At 35.7% G+C, this 20,521-nt stretch overlaps 1 protein-coding gene across 7 annotated transcripts in view; it reads right to left on the bottom strand.

Annotated features, from left to right (window-relative positions):
• The window catches only part of MYO16 (myosin XVI), a 367,619-nt gene that overhangs the window by 157,065 nt on the left and 190,033 nt on the right, over positions 1-20,521 (bottom strand). For all 7 annotated transcript variants that reach the window (XM_086880163.1, XM_086880162.1, XM_086880164.1 and 4 more), the window contains 5 exons: positions 17,480-17,590; positions 14,950-15,015; positions 12,301-12,428; positions 4,066-4,171; positions 1,859-1,976 (listed from right to left, as the gene is read on the bottom strand). In XM_086880163.1, the coding sequence (XP_086736289.1) occupies positions 1,859-1,976; positions 4,066-4,171; positions 12,301-12,428; positions 14,950-15,015; positions 17,480-17,590 (529 nt within the window). The remainder of the gene's footprint in view (positions 1-1,858; positions 1,977-4,065; positions 4,172-12,300; positions 12,429-14,949; positions 15,016-17,479; positions 17,591-20,521) is intronic.

Here is a 20,521-nt window from a genome sequence, read left to right as displayed (position 1 = left end):
TATGCCTGGGTGGAATTTAAACCTGCCAAAGACAACATACCTGATTCTTTTCTCATTCATGGTGGTCTAAACCTGGGACAATTTCACTCAGATGGGATGCTTAGCAGTAGCTGAGAAAAGGCATCATCTACTATGCAAATCAAACAGCAGGAACAATGGCAAATTTCAGAAATATAAAACACACCTTGACTGCTGTAGTGAGGCTTGTCTCTCTTGACAGTAAATTATGTAACTTTTGGCTGCCTTAGAGTTGGTAAGATTCCTAAATAACTTCAATTCCTAAATAACTGGGGAATAGCAGGCTAGATAAGAAATTTGTTTATATTTGTTAACTGACCTGACTACCCCTACATTTTCTCATTTGATGCCTATGTCTTGAGAATCATAAAAACACAGAATTAGTGTACCAGAAAACTGGCACAAGAACCTGGTTAACTGATCCTGTCACAGGCAATGGCAATGAATTAAACTGGCAGTTCTGAGTTAAGCTGTTCATAAACCCACATCCCTGCAAACACAATATACTCAAATTAAATATATACAGTACAAAGGGTCTATAAAATTTTAGCTTTAGGGATTGAGGTTTATTTTTATGAACTGAACTGAGATGCTCTTCAGTCCATGCTAATGTATATTTAATTTTGCACTCCTCCCACAAAAGCTTATAAATGAAAAACAAAATCACACATTTTTAGTTTTCAATTTCCTCTATGATTATCCTACATTCATTATAAAACAAGGCAGAAAAAAGTGTTATTAATTTCCCATGCAGTGACATTTCCTGTGAAGAAACTTATTTTCTAGAGTATAGTGAACTGTCTCAAGAAAATCTAATTGGAAATATTTCCAAAATAATTTTTAGGAAACTCTTCAGAAAGCATAAATATATTTAAAATTAGGGAAAAAAAAAATAAAAAAGAAAAAAATAAGTAGATTTGGAAATGTTTATCAAACAAAATCTAATTTATTTGGAACAAAAGTGTCTTGCCATATAGCTTCTCCATCCAGGAACAGTGCAGGTAGGAAGCTGTCTGTGTATCATTATTTCTGCAGACATACCTTGCTTTGACAGTGAGCAGCTTTAGGATGACCCATGCAGACCAGAAATGAAAGCTTTCTCTGACTGCTTTTGAAGAGCAGAGCTTTCAGAATCAAACTGAAAGTTTGTTCAGTTTTCTTGTATTTCCTTTTTATTTTGTTTTTTTTTTTCACTAAGGAATGCTTACTAGGGACTAGAGGACTCACTCTTACTCTGAAAGCAGGAACGAATTTCACGCTATGTTGCCTTTAAGAAGAATAAACCACAACATGGTTCCAAGATGTTTTAAAATAAGCTCTAAGCTGCAATGAATGACTAATTTCAGTATTACAGAATATACTTGTTGTTTTATTTTTTTGGTGTTTTTTTTTATTTTTTTATTTTAACTAAACAAATGATAACACTCACTATTTTAAGGAACATTTAAAATACCCAATACAATATTAGGTAGAAATTCACAACTTAACAAACTAATCCATTTTCAACTCTCACTTCACGGCACTGCAGAACACAGCTCTCTCAGTGTGTTGGTCTGTGAAATGAAACGTCTCCTCCTGGGAAGTGTGAGGAAACACTGGTGTCAGTCTGTTTCTTGTCTTTCCCTGCCACCTTGTGGTTGCTCAGAACAGGGCACTGCTCACTCCTGACAAGTGATTAATCCCACACTATGAAAATTGTTCCTCTGACACTCCCTAACCCCCCTTGGCTCTTTCATGCTATTTGAAGCCCTTGCTGTCCAATTCTGTGCATGGCACACTGGGAGCTCTGATCTAACACTCTCTGCCTGATATCAAAATTTACAGATTAAATGATACTTACCTGCAACTAATGTTTTTTTTCTCTCACAAAACTGTAGTTCAAAATACTTTATAAAACAGCTGGAAAAATCATTCAAGGGTGTCTTAGCATGTCCAAAGGCCTCCAAGATACAGTTTACCTACAAAACAGTAGTAAAGAAGTAATGAGAGGAAATACACAGGAAGATATTTCAAGACATATTAGTAAGGTTGGCGCATTATTAGTAAATTGGGGGGGGAAAAAAGCCATTTTCCATCTTGGAATTTAAAAAAATAATTGGCAGGATTTTTTTCCAAAATAGAAATTGAAGTAAGTTATAATTTATATGTAAGTATAATTATATATATAGAGATATACAAAATATACAATATATATTACATATATATGATAAATATATAAACATTATATATAATTTAATATATAACATATATAAGAAATATATTACATATAATAATGTATTATATCTATATCTATCTATATTTATATCTATCTATATATATGTGTGTATGTGTGTGTGTGTGTGCATATGTGTGTGTGTATATATATATATATATATATATATAATATATTAAAAAAAAAGCTATGTCAGAATAGTGGAAGTTGTAAGTGAAATGTTCCCATGTGAGCTGTGTTCCTATCAGTAGTATGGATATGAGTTACTGGAGTCATATTCCTGGAGTTAGCATATTTAGCAAAAATATTAAAATCTTTGAAGACAACTTATGAAGATAAAGTCAGTCAATACTAATAACCCAACAAAGGAATTTACAGGTTTTATAAAATGTGAGAAATCAGATACGTCATTGATTTCAAATAGAAATATTTCAGGATTATACTAGTGAAAACTGAGGAAAAAAACCAGATTTTGATATTTTTCTGGCATGTCTCACTACTGCATTTCCATGTTACGCTTTCATGGTCACAACCATTGTATTTAGCTTTTTTGTGTATAATTAGTTGATTGCACCCCTTAGACTCTGACAGATTCCCTTCAGAACTTTCCTCTGTGCATCCTTGAAGTTGATTGCAATGTGGTGCATATACACTGTTGTTCTGACATCACTCTTTCAATGAACCAGGATGAACTAGCTGGGGAGGAATGAGGTCTGTGGAGTGGCACAGAAGCTCTAAAAATTAAGCCATTCACAATTATTAATTAAACCAGCTGTCTGTGCAGTAGGTGGCAGCAGAAAACTAGTCAGCCTATTTTTGGTTCCAGTTCCACTCCAGTAGTGTTGTTTAGGATGTATCTGCTCTTTAGACTAATTCAGCACTTGCTTTAACCTGTGCAACTTTATTAATTTAATGTTGCTATGGATAACTCCAGCAGGAATTAATCCAGACAACTGTGTTCATTAAGGCACCTTCAAAGGCAACTAAATTAGAATCTCTATTCACTATGAATGAGAGCTGATACATTTACCATCTAAAGTCAGATATCCCATCTAAGCTATTTTAAAGGATCTTTCTATAACTGAAATTTGATAATGCTCTTCCACTCCCATTAAGACCCATTGATAGATGTCTCTGAGTTGAGATCTCAGATTAAAAGTTTCATCAGGATAGGTGTTTATTTTTACAGAATTTGAATTGGCAATCCAGGGTTCAGCATAGCTTAAAATGTCTGTATGAACCTTTATAGAGAATTAAATATGGGTATATGGAAACACATATTTTGGAAATTAAATATGACTGAACAAATATTCAGAACTCTTACCTATTTCTTAAATACATTTAGTACTCAAATACTGAGCCATATAACTTTGCTCAATCCTTGCAGTTTTCCTGCAAGTTTTCAGTTTTTGTCTTGCATACTCTTATTTCAGATGTCTCAACACTTCTTATACTGTCCAGTGAGGCATCACCACACTATACAGGCAAATTTATTTATTTACAGCAGACAATTAATTTCATGTTTAAGAAACAGGTTCTTATCACAGAAATGTTTTCTATTCACTGCAACACTGACTTTCAAAGTCAACTAAACATAGAAACAAAAACTGCCTGCACTTTGGAGATTCTTCTTATCACATAAATGTGAGCTTAATCTCATTCCCATTCATGGAAAAATACTTCCTTAGACTTCAAAAAAAAAAAAAAAAAAAAAAGCAAGCCATTTATGAATTTCTACAGAGCTGACTCCTTTTTCTGTACAGTTCAAATATCTCTCTCCATCCAAGAGGCCAAAGTTTTGCTTCATTCCACTCAATGATTGGAATACTACTTACATGTTTTATCTTTGTATCAAAGGTATTTCTGCTGCAGCTGGCTCTGCAAGCAAGGTGTTTCACTATCTGTTTGCAGGCTTCAGTCTTCCCAGAACCACTTTCTCCACTGCAAGACGACAGGCAAGGAAGAGAGGGAGGAATCATTGTTAGCTTCACAATTGAAATGTTATTTATATTCCCTGCTAGCTTAGTTTGAATGGATTTAAGGTACCTCCATCAAACTTTCATTTCAAATAACAGAAGGTTTATGGATGACAAATAAAGAACAGAACATGGGAGATTGACTGACTGACTGTCTATGTACAAGAAGGCTGTCAGAGCTGTCAAGATACATTGTCTTGTACCACAGGTCAAACCAATCAAACCTAATGCTTTCAAGCCTTTTTGAAGGTATTTATAGCACAGATTTTATGTTTTCCTTTATCTTTTATCCAGCAAAGGAGCTCACTAATGTTGCCTGGTTTTCTTTACAGATGGGGAAATTATTGCTGTGGTAATGAAGGGGAATCAGAGGAAATGGAAAGTGAAGAATACAATAGCAAGAATGGAAATAAAATACAAAAGGAACAGAAAAGAAAAGAAAAAGCTGATTGATTTTACAACCTGCCCAGTTTCTGCAATACATTTTGACTTCAGTGATTCTATCTAAGATCACTGTGATTTCTTGTTTGTGATGTGGAATAAATATTCAAAAGAATGAGAATTTCTGACAGGGTGACTTTAAGTAAATAAGGTAAAAGGCAAAAGAATGACAAAGGTGGAAAGAAACAATAGAAAAGTGGAGGGCTGGAGGAAGGAAGTAAAATTAGTGGTGCACTTTAAGAATGGAGAAGGAAGTAAAGGAAAGAAGAGATGGAAAGGATGAAGTTAGTGAAGCCTGATTAAGAAATTCATGTAAGAATTTCTTACTTGAATTATAAGACATTTTGTTTGCAGACAGCTGAATCAAATAAAATGTAATTTGATGCTCCTCCTTCATTTAATCACTTGATCAAATTGAAAGGGCTGTTTCTAAAGCAGCCAGTTAGATTTTTCACAAGTACAATGGATGTAATGGCTGATCAGTCTGTTACCTTTGTATTTTAGTTTCTGAAAATGAACAGGCAGCAAAATACAGTATCTGTTTGGCCATTGCTTTATCTATTCAAATATTCTTCCAAAGGAGAAATCAATTCAAATGGAAGAAACAAAATCGGGAAGGACAAAAAAGAGTTTCATACTTGGATAGCAATGCACCATTTAATCTCATTCAACTCTCATAGAACACACATACAGCTTTGGTGAATACTTTATTGTTTGCCTGGTAAACTTTAGTCTTAATGTGATAAGATAGATCTTGTCATTGCTATATATGATGTGTCAAACTGCTTTTGTCTGTGTTGTCCACGTTTCTATGACAAGATGGAGGGCTAACACTGGACTTCAAACTCCTATTGGCATCAGTAGGAGGTTTATGGTCCAAGACTGCAATGGTTTGCAACCTGGCTACGTGGTTGTGTATCTGATGAAATCCAGCTGTGGGTCCTAAGGGAGCTGGAAGATGAAGGTGCTAAGCCACTATCCATAATTTTTGATAAACTGCAGCAGTCAAGTGAAGTTCCTGCTGTCTAGAAAAAGGCAAATATTAACATCCATATTTAGAAAGAGGAAAGCAGAAGACACAGGGAACTACAGATCAATCAGCCTGTATTCTATTCCAGGGCTACAGGATTGGTGGACAGGGGCAGAGCAATTCACATTATCTGCCTGAACCTAAGTAAAGTGTTCGAGACCGTCCTGCACAACATCCTTGTCTCTAAACTGGAGAGACACAGATCTGATGGATGGACCATTTACTGGATAAAGAATTGGCTGGATCATCACACAAAGTGTGGTGCTCAGCATCTCATTGTCTTCGTGGAGATCAGAGATGAGTGCTGTTCTCAGAGGTCAGAACTGGGGCTGAAACTTGAACAACTTTGTCAGTGACACGGACAGTAGAATCAAGTGTACCCTGATCAAGCTGTGGGGTGACACCTCACGCTGGAGGGAAGGGATGCCATCCAGAGACCTTAACATGCTTGAGAGGTGAGCTGATGCAAACCTCATGAAGTTCAACAAAGAAAAGCACAAGGTCACAGGCACCTACAGGCAGGGCAGAGAAGTGACTGAGAGCAGCCCTGAGTAAAAAGACTTGGGAGTGATGGTCAAAGAAAAATTCACCAGCAGTGAGCCAGCAGTGTGTGTTCACAGACCAGAAAGCCAAGTAAACCCTGGCCTACATCCAAAGCAGTGTAACCAGCTGGTTAAAGGAGGCAGTTGTCCCCCTGTACTCCACTCTTCTGAGCACTCTTTTGGACACCAGCTCTGGTGTCCCCAGCATAAGGACACTGAATTGTTGGAGCAAGTCCAGGAGAGCATCACAAAGCTGGTAAGAGGACTGGAGCACCTCCTCCACAGAGACAGGGTGAGAAAGTTGTGGCTGTTCAGACTGGAGAAGAGAAGGTTGTGTGCAGACCTCATGGCAACCTTCCAGTATCTGAAGGGGACCTACAGAGAAGCCAAAGTGGGACTCTTAGGAACTGTAGTGACAGGACAAGGAATAATGGTACAAACTGAAAGGGGTGAAATTTATGTGAGATGTTAGGAAGAAATATTTTACTGTGAAGGTGGTAAGATACTGGAACAGGTTGTCCAGAGAGGTTGTGGGTTCCCCATTCCTGGAGGTGTACAAGGCCAGGTTGGATAAGGCCTTGAGAAACCTGGTTTAGGATGAGGTGTCCCTCCCCATAGCAGCAGTGTTTGGGACTAGATGACCCTTAAGACCAATACCAACCTCTTCATTCTATGATTCTATGTTATGTGAAAATCACAACTAATAGGTCACAAAGACATTTTTAAACCAGATCTAAGAGGAAAAGAAATTGTGTAATGTCAAGATGGTCACTGTCACAGCTAATATGGAATTAGCAACTCTCCAGAAATGACAAGGCTCTCCTTAAGTGCTCTATTCTTTGACCAGATTTTCAGCTTCTAACTTTCTGAAAGAGTTAAAAAGTCAGATGGTACTTGATGCCACCCTACAAAATATGCATCTCTGCCCTCTTAATGATGATTTCACTCTCCAAATGCTAATTGTACCATGCTGCCTGTGTTCTTAAGATCCAGCATCAGCCTTCTGCCCCTATAATGGCAATCTCCAAATTCCATGTTTCTTTGTCTGCTGTCACTAACAGAAGTAAAGAAAAATTGAAACAGGACATTAGTCCTGTGATATTCCTCCCTCACAGACATTTCAAAGTCTTGCAAATTACTGATTTTATACCTGTATTATCCAGAAAGTCAGTGAGCTCACAGACAGATATAAAACACAGCTCCCCTCTTATTGCCCATTCACATTGGCCAGTTCACTGGCAACTGTGTGTCATGATGATGAAATAGTTTTGTCTCTCCACAACATACTTAATCCAAGATCACAGCTGCAACCTGCTATCACTATACCACAGGTTACCAAAAAGATTAGCAACAGTGGCCCTTCAGTTATTTCAGCTGTTAAGGAACTTCTCTGAAATTAAAACATCTCTGATGTTTAGTACAGTCATTCACAGTTCCAGTTATTAAGCTATTGAACAAAAGTGTTCATTTATGCTTGATACTCAGATCTAATTCATAGTTTGTAAGAGCTCACAGCTTATCCAAAGCGTACCACCCTTTATATCCAGCAGATAAATATTTGTATCATTCTGAGAGCTATATAAGACTTGCTATTTAATAAATTATTGTAGCATTTTATTGTTTGTTCAGGCCCAACCTCATCTGCCAAAAACAGACTCTTCAACAGAAAGTTTTTCCAGGATTCAAAAATCTTTCTTACAACTGGAGAAACTGAGGGTGGGGAGAGGGGATGCTAAAATAACAGTTGATATGCCTTTGATTGTTTTCAAGAATTACAAAGCAGGCATGCAACTTAAAATTCAACAAAAAAAATGCCTTCTTAAACAAAGGAATTGGAGTGTTCACCATGACCTTCCTCCCTTAAGCATTAATTTGCTTCTCTTTTAATATAAAGCTATGTTTGTTTTTCACTGCAAGACAAATGTGGCCTGGGCAATGCAGGACTATGCAAACAAGTACAAAGTGGACAGTTTCCATCCATTCTTAAATATTTCTTCTCAAGATTAATGTTTTCTGAGCATTGCAATGAAATAGCTGCAAAGATTTGACAGCTTGGCTCAACTATTAATTTTACAGTCCTGCCACAGGAGCTTTTTTATCAAAGTGGTTGCTAGATAATTGTTCAGGGCTTCAAAAATCACCAGAATGCTGCAGCTGAAAAAGACACACAATGTGAGTTAGTTTTTCTGTACATTTCAATGGGTTATATTCATTTCTAGTGAAATACAGACTGAACCACCAAGAAAGAAATGCTATGTTAGAAAAAAAAAATAATTTCTGATACCATTATTTGAAATATTCAAGGCAGTTTAAGAATAAAAATTTTATTTGGTATCTTGTACAAGTTTTTGTTTACTCTATTTCATTTTAGGTTGAGTAAAATTTTTTGCAATGTCACCATTGCCTGCAATATTTTTGCTCTAGCAATTTAATGCTGCTTAGAGAACAATTCCAGTTTTCTCTTTTAAATAATTGTTTCACCACTATATTTTTCAACATGTGATTTACAATATGAATGCTGGTTTCTTAGAGTTTTTGTTTGGACTGCCTTAGCAAAGTGCAGGTTAAGTTAACATCGAAGCAAAAAAACATTCTTCTGCACCAATACTTACTTAGAAGCCATTATGGAACAGACAAAGAAGGCTTATTTCACTGATAAAAAAGGTTAAATTAGAAACAGTGTATTCCAAAGGAAAGGAAAATGAATGGAAAATCTGAAATCCTATGTTCACATAAGGTTTTAGGCAAGTTCATGAAGTTTTCTCACTTGATTGATCCTTTGGCTTTCCAGCTTTTCTTTATAACTACCATATGGCGGGCCTGTTTCCTACTAGTACTTTATAAATAAAACTTAAAATCTAAATTTGTTAGGAAAAGACCAATTCAAAGTGTGAAAACACAAAGTCATGTGAAGCAAAGAACACGAGACATTCAACACCCAGGGGAACTAAAGAAGCTACATCTGTTAAATCCACAGCATTTGGATTTTTCTCTAGCTCTTTTGCTTTTTTGTGCCAGTCTAGCTGGGCTGCTGGTGTCCCTAACATTGGAGAGATCCATGCAGAGCCTGTTCTTACTGGACATCCACATGAGCTGCCTGGCTGTGAAGAGCTGTGGATGGAGTTCCTCGTGCATCACCTTTGTTGTGACTCCCCAAACCCACAAAGCCTGTGTGAACATGAGAACACCCCAGCTCTGAGACCACCGCTGCTGGTGGTGCCCACCTGCTTCAAAAGTTACTGCATGGAGGAGCACTTAGAACCATCCCATGGAAGTAGTTACTCAAGGAAGCCCAAGTAAAGGAGCCAGAAAAGAGCCAACCCCAGGCAATTTTTAAGAAATACTTTCTGCATGTAATGAGAAGAACTTGCCTACCCCCAGTCTCTGCATATTAGGCAGGTTTGTCTATACCTTAGAACACTGGATCATTATTACTGTTTGGTAAGCAACAATCCCATTATAAAGAAATTATATAAATTGTCTGTTTAGGGAAAATATGACAAAATACATAACATGTAAGGAGCAATGTAACTGTCATCTCAGATGATATAAATGACAAGGTTTTCTTTTTTGTGCTTCATTTTCAATTCTGACCAAAGGTACCACACACAGAAGAGCAGGAATACTTAACAAGTAAACCTTACTTCTGCAGTACTTGAACTCTAATCAGAAATGATGGAAAACTGCTGACAGAATGTGTTCATATAAGATTTCCATCAGATTTAAAGGAAGACAGGTGTGCTGTTCTTCATGAACTTTTTAAACCAACCTCTTATTGTACTACAGTGAGCATTACTACTCCAAATTCCCATTAATATAGTAAGATATATCCAGGGAGGAGTGACTAAGTTCACACACTTTCAAGGGTTAGAATAATTTATTTCTTCTCCATTTTCAGAATATGTGAGACAATGAGTCTTGCTCCCAGTTTCTAGACTTGAAACAAATATATGCATGAAAAACTGTTAAATACAAAAGAATGAGTTTTGTATTATCAGTAATGTTATCATGACCAATCTTTCATGTAAGTTGTAAATTGTATTTCTAAAATTAAGCTCAGTTCAACAGTGTATTTCTAAAAAATGTTATACAAATCTGTAACAGCACTGCAGCAGCCCACTGCATTTAAAATACATGAAATTATTCTTTCAAAGAATAAATATTAAATTGAACAGAATGCTTTTGGTGATGCTAAACTGAGGATATACAAAGTTTTCAGTGCATTCCACTGTAAAACTCAAGGACTGCATTCCACATAATTTGGCTTAAAAATGTGATTTATATCACAACAGTATCATTGGATATTGACACTCCTGGCTGTTAAAAAGCTAGACCATTTTATTTTGTGTATTTATTATGACTCTTTGACTCACAAAATTAGCCATCAGCATGCCATAAATCTTTAGTTTGATTTACTAAGGATCCTTAGCTTTTAACAGGACTATATTTAGGCTCCCTAGACAGATCTTCATTTATCTTATCAATGCTTAATGTATTTTCATATCCTGAAAAGCAGGAGCAAAATGCAGTCAGAAGGAAGCTAATTATGAAAAGTCCAGCTACTGGCTATTTAAGAGCATAACTAATAACATTATTTTATCCTGTCTCTTCCATTAGGAGTTTATATGAAGACAGCTCTTGGTGTTAAGCATACATGAGTAAAGCTGGCTTTCTACAAACTGAAAATAATTGTGAATAACTGGTAGTAAGTTCTACAGTGATTTAGCCAAATGCTTTCCTGTTGTAAAATGCTCTATTTCATTGAGTGAATTTTTGATCAGATGTGAAGTGACTAGGGAAAAAGAAATAAATTTAAAATGGTAAAAAATTTGGCTGTACTTCAAGTCATGTGTCCTGTTCTGTTCTCCTCACTCCAAGAAAATACACTCAGGTGCTGGTGGGAGTCCAGAGAAGGGCAACGGAGATGGTCAAGGATTTGGAGCACAAGCCCTGTGAAGAACTTTGAGGGAGCTGGGGTTGTTTAGCCTGGAGAAAAGGAGGATTATCACTCTCTACAACTGCCTGAAAGGAGGCTGTATCCAGGTGGGGATCAGCATCTTCTCCCAGGTAACTAGTGAAAAACAAGAGGAAATAGCCTCAAACTGCACCAGGGGAGGTTTAGCTTGGCTATCAGGAGGAATTTCTTCTCAGGAAAGGTTATTAGACATTGGAATGGGCTGCTCAGAAAGTGTCCCTGGAAGTGTTCAAGAAATGACTGGACACGGCACTCAGTGCCATGGTCTAGTTGACAAGGTGGTGTTCAGTCAAAGGCTGGACTTGATGAGCTCAAAGGTCTTTTATAATCTCATTGATTCTGTAATCCCATGGAGGATATTAAGATTAAAGATTCAGAAGATATGAACGTAACATGTGAAAAGATAGAAAAGTGATAAGACTGAGCAACAAATTTCTTTGACTAAGTACACCAAATCCACCAGACTCACTGCTTCCAGAGAGTTTGGGAAAATAAAGATTACTTGGGGATTAAATTTCCAGGTGAATGCCAAATTTCACCATTATAAGTCCCACATATTTAGAGGAAACTTTTTCATAGATTACTATTACATTTACTCGTAATCTTGAAGTAATTTATCATAGAAACAAGACTGTGAATAAAGGTTAAAGTCAATTTTAAAGTCCATTTTAAGCCTGGAGAGCTAAAGAACAAACTCATGGTCACACAAATACGTGAGGCAGAGTGCAAGCTCCAATACAGACGCCTCACCACTATAATTTAGTCAAGGACTTACAATTTTTATTGTCAATAGATTCTATTTCTAATCCTGATTCATGTAATATTATCAAGCACACACAGCAGTTTTGAATTCCTTACCATTAACTCTTGTTCCTAATTAGATGCAGCTTCATGGAGTGGCAATTGCCCAAGAGAATTTATGAACTTGAGATGTAATTAAACCTTTTTCATTTCTATTTTGCTCTAATGCATGATACAGAGATCAGTACACAGAAAAAAAATCAGTTAGAGAAAAAGATAAAATGGAAATCTTAACTGCTGAGGCCCAGGGGAAACAACTGAAAGGCAGGAGGTACAAATTAATTAATAGAAAGATAAATTTTCACCTGAGGATAAAGCATTGGGGACGCTGCTCCTGGAATAGCATGTGGTAAGCTCTTTCAGCACAGGAAAATATATGTGGGGGAAGTGAGGAACACAGTTTTCCAGAGTTGCTTAGATAAAGCTGGGTGACCTGAAAAATTGTAGAAAACTAAAATGATAAACACATTTCAAAACAATTATGTTTCACCCCCTCAATCTTGGGTCTTTTGTAAAGCTTTCTAAGCATTCTGAACAGAATCTATGTATAGAAGTGATACCTTTAAAACAACTGTGAAGATCTTAATTACAGAAAATAGAGCTTTAAAACAAAAGGTCAGATTAAGATATGAAATGAAACATAACTAGAGGACTTAACAGTACTTCTGTGTGCATTATGTAAAACAAAACCTAGTAAGCTACTTTTTAATACATTACATTTATAGTTTCTTCACTGTCTTGACTCGAAAATTTATAAAATGAAATATGAACATACCATGAAAAGTTAAAATTGAAATCAAAGGAATAAGTTATAAACTAATTAACTACATGACAGAGCAGTCTCCCAGAATACTCTCTCTCTGCAATATAGAATAACTCCTGAAACACATGGCTGGCAACATATACTAGCCTTAAAATCTGAGTAAATCAAATTTTTTTTTTTTTTTCCCCCCTGAGGGTATCCTGATATATCACCCCATTGTGTCCCATGCCTGTCTTATTTATTTAGATATTAAACTATTCAATTCTGGGGTATCTACAGCACTGTAGCTGAATGAATTCTCCATGATATATTCTCAGCCAGGCCTTAAGGGCTACCAGACAAAGACAAGGTTAAATCCACACTAATTCTCCAGCAATCATTTCAGAATGTGACAAAGCACAAAGAAAAACCTTCACAAAAGTATGCTCAATGCAAAGTTTTGCAAGTTTCCATATTTTTCTAACACAAACTTCAAGAGTATATTTGTCCTAATCAGGCACAATTAAATTCTGCAGGAAGGTAACAGAGCAGCATGACCACAGCTCAAGCACTTCTACAGTCACTAAGTTACCTTCAAAGTTGTATTTGCATGCTCCTTGTGTAATGTTTTCATAATGTGCAGTGTAGTTGCACAGTGTATTTCCATGTAAAAATGCAGTAATATTATCATATAGCAATTGCATTGAATTTCATTAGAAGCAAAGTAGATCAATGTGATTCTTTTTCATCTCAGAGTGAATAATTGCTTATAAAATATTTTAGTAGCATTCTATTGGAACAAAGTGTAGGTGATCAGTGCATAATAACAAAATTGTTTGTTGAGAAGTTATATGCAGTATTTAAAAAAAGAAAGCAGGAAACATAAAATATCACTGTTATGATATTTTATGATATATATTATATATTTTCATTTCTTCATCTTTGTTTTAAAAATAGCATCATGCTCAATACATGTTTGCATTCCTTTTCTTTTTGACAGATAACAAACTACATACCTGAAACAAAAGTGCTAACTAATGAGCCACATCATATAGCATGTCAGCTTTTAGTGAGGAATTGGCATCATCACTTTTTAATACTTTAATATATAGACCATCTAACATGTAGAGACTTAAATATCGTATCAGCTAGGCTGCTGCAGAGAAGTAAAGATGCAGTAAACATTCAGGAAACATTTTAACACATAAACTCTTTCTCTATTAACAGTTCTCTCTTGGTGCACAAAATCATGTATCTAATACAAAATACACACTGACAGGAAAAAATACCATCATCTGAAATCCTGGGGATGAGAGATGATTTCCATTTCTATAAATAAATTCCAACTCCCAACTTTGTATCTCCTGCTCCTACTGTGAACATCACAGCATTTCTTTCTTTCATATTTACTACTATTACACACAAAGCCACATGATGCAACAAACAGTCACAAATTGCAATTTGCTTACCAAATTTTTAACCCCTTACAATTATTTTAAGTTAAACAGACATATTTGGACATTCCATATGAGGGAGGCTGAACTCTGTGATCTCAGTGCATCAATAAGAAGGTAAGAGGGGAGGATAAATTAACAGTTATACTAACACTGTATCACTAAAATGTCTGGGTTAAAATGAAGGAGAGATCAAAACATTTGGATGTCATTTTGGATGACTCAATCCCCCTTGCCCAAACGCTGGCTGTGCCTGGCACAAGCCACCTCTCTATGCCTCACCCAGGGCAGTGCTCAGCTCGTGCCGAGCGCGCTGCTCTCGGTGCTGTGCGACGTCCCAGATGCGTGTGGAGCACAGACATTTTCAGCCTTTGTGCACCATCCGAGGTTGTTAGCTCCAGAATCATGTTTTGGGCAAGGGGGTGTGAACTCAAACGACCACTGCTTGAAGTATGCATCTATTTCTATAAGTTTGACTGTGGCAGAAACCTCCAGGGTCTTCAGGAACTATTTTTAAACAACCAAAAGAGCTCCTGCTCAGTCAAAGCGCAATCAAGATAGCTGCTTTACCAATAAGACACAGAAAAAATAGTTGTATAGTGGAAGAAATTTTAAGATTTTGCTAAAATACTAAAACCAAGATGCTCACCACATAGAAGGGGCATATAGGATAGTTAATTTTAGGGGTTTGACCAGTCAAATGAACTATATGAACTGTGAAAAAATATCCGCAAACTTTTAATAAAGAGAATGCTTACCATGGTAGAATAAATAGGAAGTTCTTTAAATGGGTTAACAAGCAACAGTATATCACCAATGTAAGTCTGAAAAAAAAGAATATATAATTGCTTGATTAAGTAATAAATTAAATTTTTAAGGAGGCTAATGGCTTTCTTCCAAAAAGAACTCTCAGCAAAGCCTCTTAAATCTAGTTAACAACTTGCTAAACATAATTCATGAATTCTGAGCTTTTAACTCCACAGTTTGAATTTGAGATCTAAATTTACATTTCGAACAGAATTAATTAGTATTTTTGTAATAAAACTGAATTCTTTATAACTGAAAATTATGCAGAGAAAAACTGCACTACATATATTATTGGTAGATTATTTGAAAGTTAATTTGTAACTTACCACTTGCTAAACTACAAAAATGTCACAGAACCACAGAAGCTGCTCAAGTAGGAAGGGACCCACAAGGATCATTGAGTCCTGGCATGCCTACCACATAAACAAGCTCCTCAAGTGATTTTTTATGGACTAGATGACATAATTTAGGAATGCTGTACTGGTTATCCAGAGTTGCCACATTGAAATATGTTGCTTGTGGGGTGAGATGGAGAAATTGATACATATATGTCTTTATGCAAGCGTATGTGTATAGGAATATTTGAGCATGCATGTGGAAAAAATATCCTGACCATATAAGGAAAAGTAACCCATCTAATGATTGCATGTTTGCAACATTTTACTATTTGATATTTGGGGCTATTGATGGATGAGAGGCTGGACATGACCATTCTACAATTCTATGCACTTAAGTGTAAGATTGTAGGTCACTCTTGTTGCTATACTCTTCACTCCACATAAATAGCTGCTGCTATATCACACTCTTAGAATGCAAAAATTGCCAGACTTTTTCAAGATGAAGAATTTTGATTTGGGGAGGTGGAAAATACTGTCTTTCGTAGTAAATGTACTGGTTTTCTTCTAAAATGCATGAATTTATTTCCCTTCTCTCACCCTGACTTCACTGTTAGGTTTTCCAGTGGAATGAAACTTTATAGAGCTTCAAAAGAACATGAAGCAGGAAAAACACCTGTCAACTAGTGTTAATGAGAACTTTGGCTTGGAACTGGAGCCCAAGAACTTTTGCTCAGTCTAAGAACCAAGACAAGATGAAAGCACCTTCTGCACTGGTGCTGACACTTTACCAAAGCACAGTGGCTGCTGCTGAGGACAATACTGGTAATTGCTCCCTACAAATTCTACTAAGCTAAGAGAATTCCAGAAGAGAAGATCCTTACAGGTGAAATCTTCAGTATCTTAAAATAAAAACTTCCTCTGTGGATCTTCATGAATTCAGTTTAAGTTATCTGGTATCTTTGAAAGTGAGATAAAGAAAAATAAATACTCACATAATAAGTATTTTTTAATATTTGATCTGTGATTCCAGACTCCAGAATTTTTTTTTACCATTGAATGCCATAATACCTAAAACTCCCATAATTTCAAAAGGATTGACAGCAAAATAACAGTTCCCTATACTCCTTTAGTCTAAATAATGTAATCAACTTATAAATTTAAAAATAATATGCATGTTTCACATTTACATTCCACTCAGCTGTTCAGTAAGTATTTAGTACTTATTAGTAATAAGTTATGGGTAAGATATGGACAGGGATAAAAAAAAAAAATTATTTTGCTATCTAGCTGATTAACATGACAATATAATTATTTCTGTGTTGCTGGAAGAAATGAATAATTAAATCTCCTATGCAGAATTCTAAGCTTTTAAAATCTAAATTTCTTTTACATTTCCAGTAATCGTGCTCTAATAAATTAACATAGCATTGAAAATGGCAGGTGTCGCCATGAAAATTAAGCCTTCTGATAATGTTTTCATAGTTTTGGTTGCTTTCCCATGAAAGCTCTATAAATATAAGTTGTTTATCACATTCCTTCTGAGAAACGTTTTTTGATGGACATTTTGCACGGTCAGTGTGATTGGGAAGGTGGTAACTTAATTATCCGATCCCTGGTCATTGTCAAGAATCTATAAATACTGGAGTCAGAAAATAAAGTGACAAGTGTTTGTTCTAACATTGAAGGTAGTAGTGTGAATAATTTTGTGTCCTTCTGTGACCTTCTTTTGGTGGTTTGAGAAGGAAGATCACAAATGGTGGTGCACCCCCGCCCCAAACACACCGTGATCTGAGCGACCTTAAAACACTCATTCATGACAAGTGTGTTCATGAATGTTTACCAACTTACATCCTCCATGAAAAAAAACACACATAAATTGTATTCAAACCTGTCTGAAGTGATATGCAATTTTGTATTTCTCCTTTTCCTATACAAACTTGAGGAATTGCAGTGCTTACACACACACACATACACACACACACACACACACACACACACACGTGCGTGCTCCCTCATCCATTTAAAACTAATCATGAGTTCAAGGCAGGTTACTGTCCAGTAGTTATGACAGTAATCCTATTTCTCCTATTCTCTCTTTGGTCTTTTTTGAAAGCTTATTATTGATAGGTGAATAGCAACTCACATATATCTGATTGTTGTTGAAGCGCTTCTGAATCTCGTAAAGCAGGCTGCTGTCTGTTAGCTCACTCAGAGAAGCCAGGTCATCGTTTGGAGCTGGAGGCATTAGCTTGATCTAGAAAACACAAATTAGAGAAATAAAGTAACTTCATAATGAATCATTCTATATCATAATGTTCTAATTTACAGTATAATCCAAGACCACTAGAATTTATGGGAAAAAAATGCATTAGGAAACCAGAAAGCTGTCACTCCCAAATAAATCCACATCATTAGTCTTAATCAAGGGAAGAATATAAAAATTATTAACAATGTTATGGTGTATAACTGCATGAGTCTGAATGATTCTCAAGAACATACCAGAGTGCCATTTTCTATCCTTAAACTCATAAAGATTCTCGAATCAAATGCAATTTTCCTGTTCTCTTTATTCAACATTTAAAGCAGAAGAAATCAAGAAATTAGTTAGTGGACTTGTAAAGTATTTTGTGCAGTGTTTAATGAAGGTCTCAGACCACTATTTATCATATGGGATTTGAAACTGTACTGGAATTTGTCTTGAAGAATAGAAGTAAGAAAGTTAGTAAGAAATTGGAAATGTGTTGTTATGGAAACCAGAAGCCAATTAGAAGAGTCCATTTTAGCCAAAACTGGTGAGTGAAATTGTTTAACACTTTTGAGATTAGGGTAAAATGTAATGAAACAGAAAAGATCCAAAAGACTGAGATGGGAGACAGAAGAAAGAATCAGTGATAACGGAAATCTGATTAAAGACAAAATAAACACTGACACATTAAGCAGTGTGTTTATAAATAATGATCTACACTTAAAATAGGAGACAGAAGAAAAAAGAATCAGCGATAATGGAAATCTGATTAAAGACAAAATAAACACTGACACATTAAGCAGTGTGCTTATAAATAATGATCTATACTTAAAATGTAATTTGATTCATTTTTTTATGTCAGCAAAATACCCAGAAACAGAAAATTCTCACATGAATGGCAATAGAATTAAGTGGTTTGTTCAGAGTTTATAATAATAGCTCAGGGTCTATTTTGAGAATGGACAATCAAGATTAAACTTCTTTCTTCTATTGTTCTTCTTAAAATGAAGGCTCAGAAGAAAAGCAGACAATGCCCTTTCTTGGTGAACACCCTAGCACCTTTAGTTTTGTCAGTGACAGGAGATCAGTGGCAGATGCAGACTGGGAGATACTGGAGGGAACTTGGAGCATGTTTCTCTCACAGGGAAGAGCCCAGAGACTATGGATACTTGTGTTTAGTACTGGGAATCTGACACAGAACTTCTAAGCTAAAACTCAGTTGCCATAGGTTCATTTGAGTTCAGAAAACCTGATACTCTGATTTCACTACCTGTGCCTTACAGGTGTATTTCTACTCATGGCAGAGGTTTGTTCCTCACACCACTGAGATGAATGAATATTCCTGTCACACAGAAGATGGCATTTCTTGGTCTTTTTGTTTTTAATCATGGCAGCTGGAGGTACAGCTGACTAGAGAACAAGAATTCCACATGTCAAAACAAAAAATTAAATTACATTTTGGTATTTGTCTTTGATGATGTACATTGGAACAGAAAAAAAAAAAAAACCAAAAGATTTCCAAGAACACTTTTACGTGTCTTGTAGAAAGAGAGCAAAGAGACAAGTTTGTGGTGTCCTTTCCTTAGTAGTGTGCTCACCTGGCATGCAGGAACAAAACAGGCATCGACCTTCACTGCACTCCCTTGTGTGCTATCAAAACTCAGAACATCTGTGCAATAGAATGAGCTTCTTCTAATCTATCTCTACGAAGATTAAACCTCTGCTATGTATTTGTAAATAAAATCAAGGTTTAGATAAAAGAACTGCCCTGGGATTCTCCATATTTTCTGAACCTTTTATCCCACTTCATTATACATTGCTTGTTCCTATCAGCTAGCACTGATGCAGATGAAACCTAGACATCATTCAGGTTACATGACAAAAATAATTTCCCATAGGTCATTTGGACACGGCCCCAGCTCTGGACAGAGAAAAATTTTGCCTCATAGATGATTATGGACTCACCCCACACATCCCTAGGCCAGCAAACAGGCACTGCATTGCATTTATTTCATAATCTAGGCATGACCAAAAATGCTCATTCTGTAGGTATGGTTAGAAGTGTGAAGTGCTCAGTAAAACTCCAAGTATGGAAATCAAAATCTTTTCAACACTTTTTTTTCTACAAAGTTTAGGATTTGGTGTTTCAGCATTTTCTATCTGACTCAATGCATCAAATTTCATAGTTCAACAAGCAAATAATCACATAGAAATAAGAACCTCTAAATTCCTTAAACTCACATAACAGTAAATGTTAAGTACATTATTAATATCTTATTTATGGGCACTTCCATTCTCATCATTCTACTTTTCTGAGCATAGAGATGTGTTTTTTAACTCAAAGTATTTATCTGGCTATCATTCTAATTGCATGATGTACATGTTGTAAGACATAAAAGTAAAACAGCCATACAGCATAACTTCCAATATAGCTATGCTTCTGGGATTGATTAGTTTTTACATTTTTGCAATGCTTACAATGAAGATTTCTATTTACTCTATTAAATTACATACACTTAACAACATACAGAATTTGCTCATATAATAGTCTTTATATATGTATTATAGTTATATATATTATTTAGCTTTATATATATATATATATACACATATATATATATATATATTTGTGTCACTGAAATATATATACTCCCACCTCTTAAGTGTAATATTATGTTATGCACAAGCTGAGCCTTGTCTGTGTCATAACTGATACTGGAACAATCAAAAGGTCATCAGGGGATACTCTATCACACAGTTCATGTGGACAACATAAACAAGAACAAAAAGAAAATTTTATTTTTTTAAAAGAGACTTAATTAAGAGAAAGAAAATATTTAATTTGTTTATATTTATTTGAAGCATGGAGCATGTAATTCAATTCCAAGGCATTAATTTCAATCTGATATCAAAAAATATCTTTCCCAGATGAGAGGAAGA

The sequence above is a fragment of the Cyanistes caeruleus genome, chromosome 3, assembly GCF_971803275.1.
Source record: "Cyanistes caeruleus chromosome 3, bCyaCae1.hap1.1, whole genome shotgun sequence".
In the NCBI taxonomy this organism is placed as follows: domain Eukaryota; kingdom Metazoa; phylum Chordata; class Aves; order Passeriformes; family Paridae; genus Cyanistes; species Cyanistes caeruleus.
The sequence above is the reverse complement of the archived record's forward strand: the minus strand, read 5'-3'. Positions and strand labels throughout refer to the sequence as shown.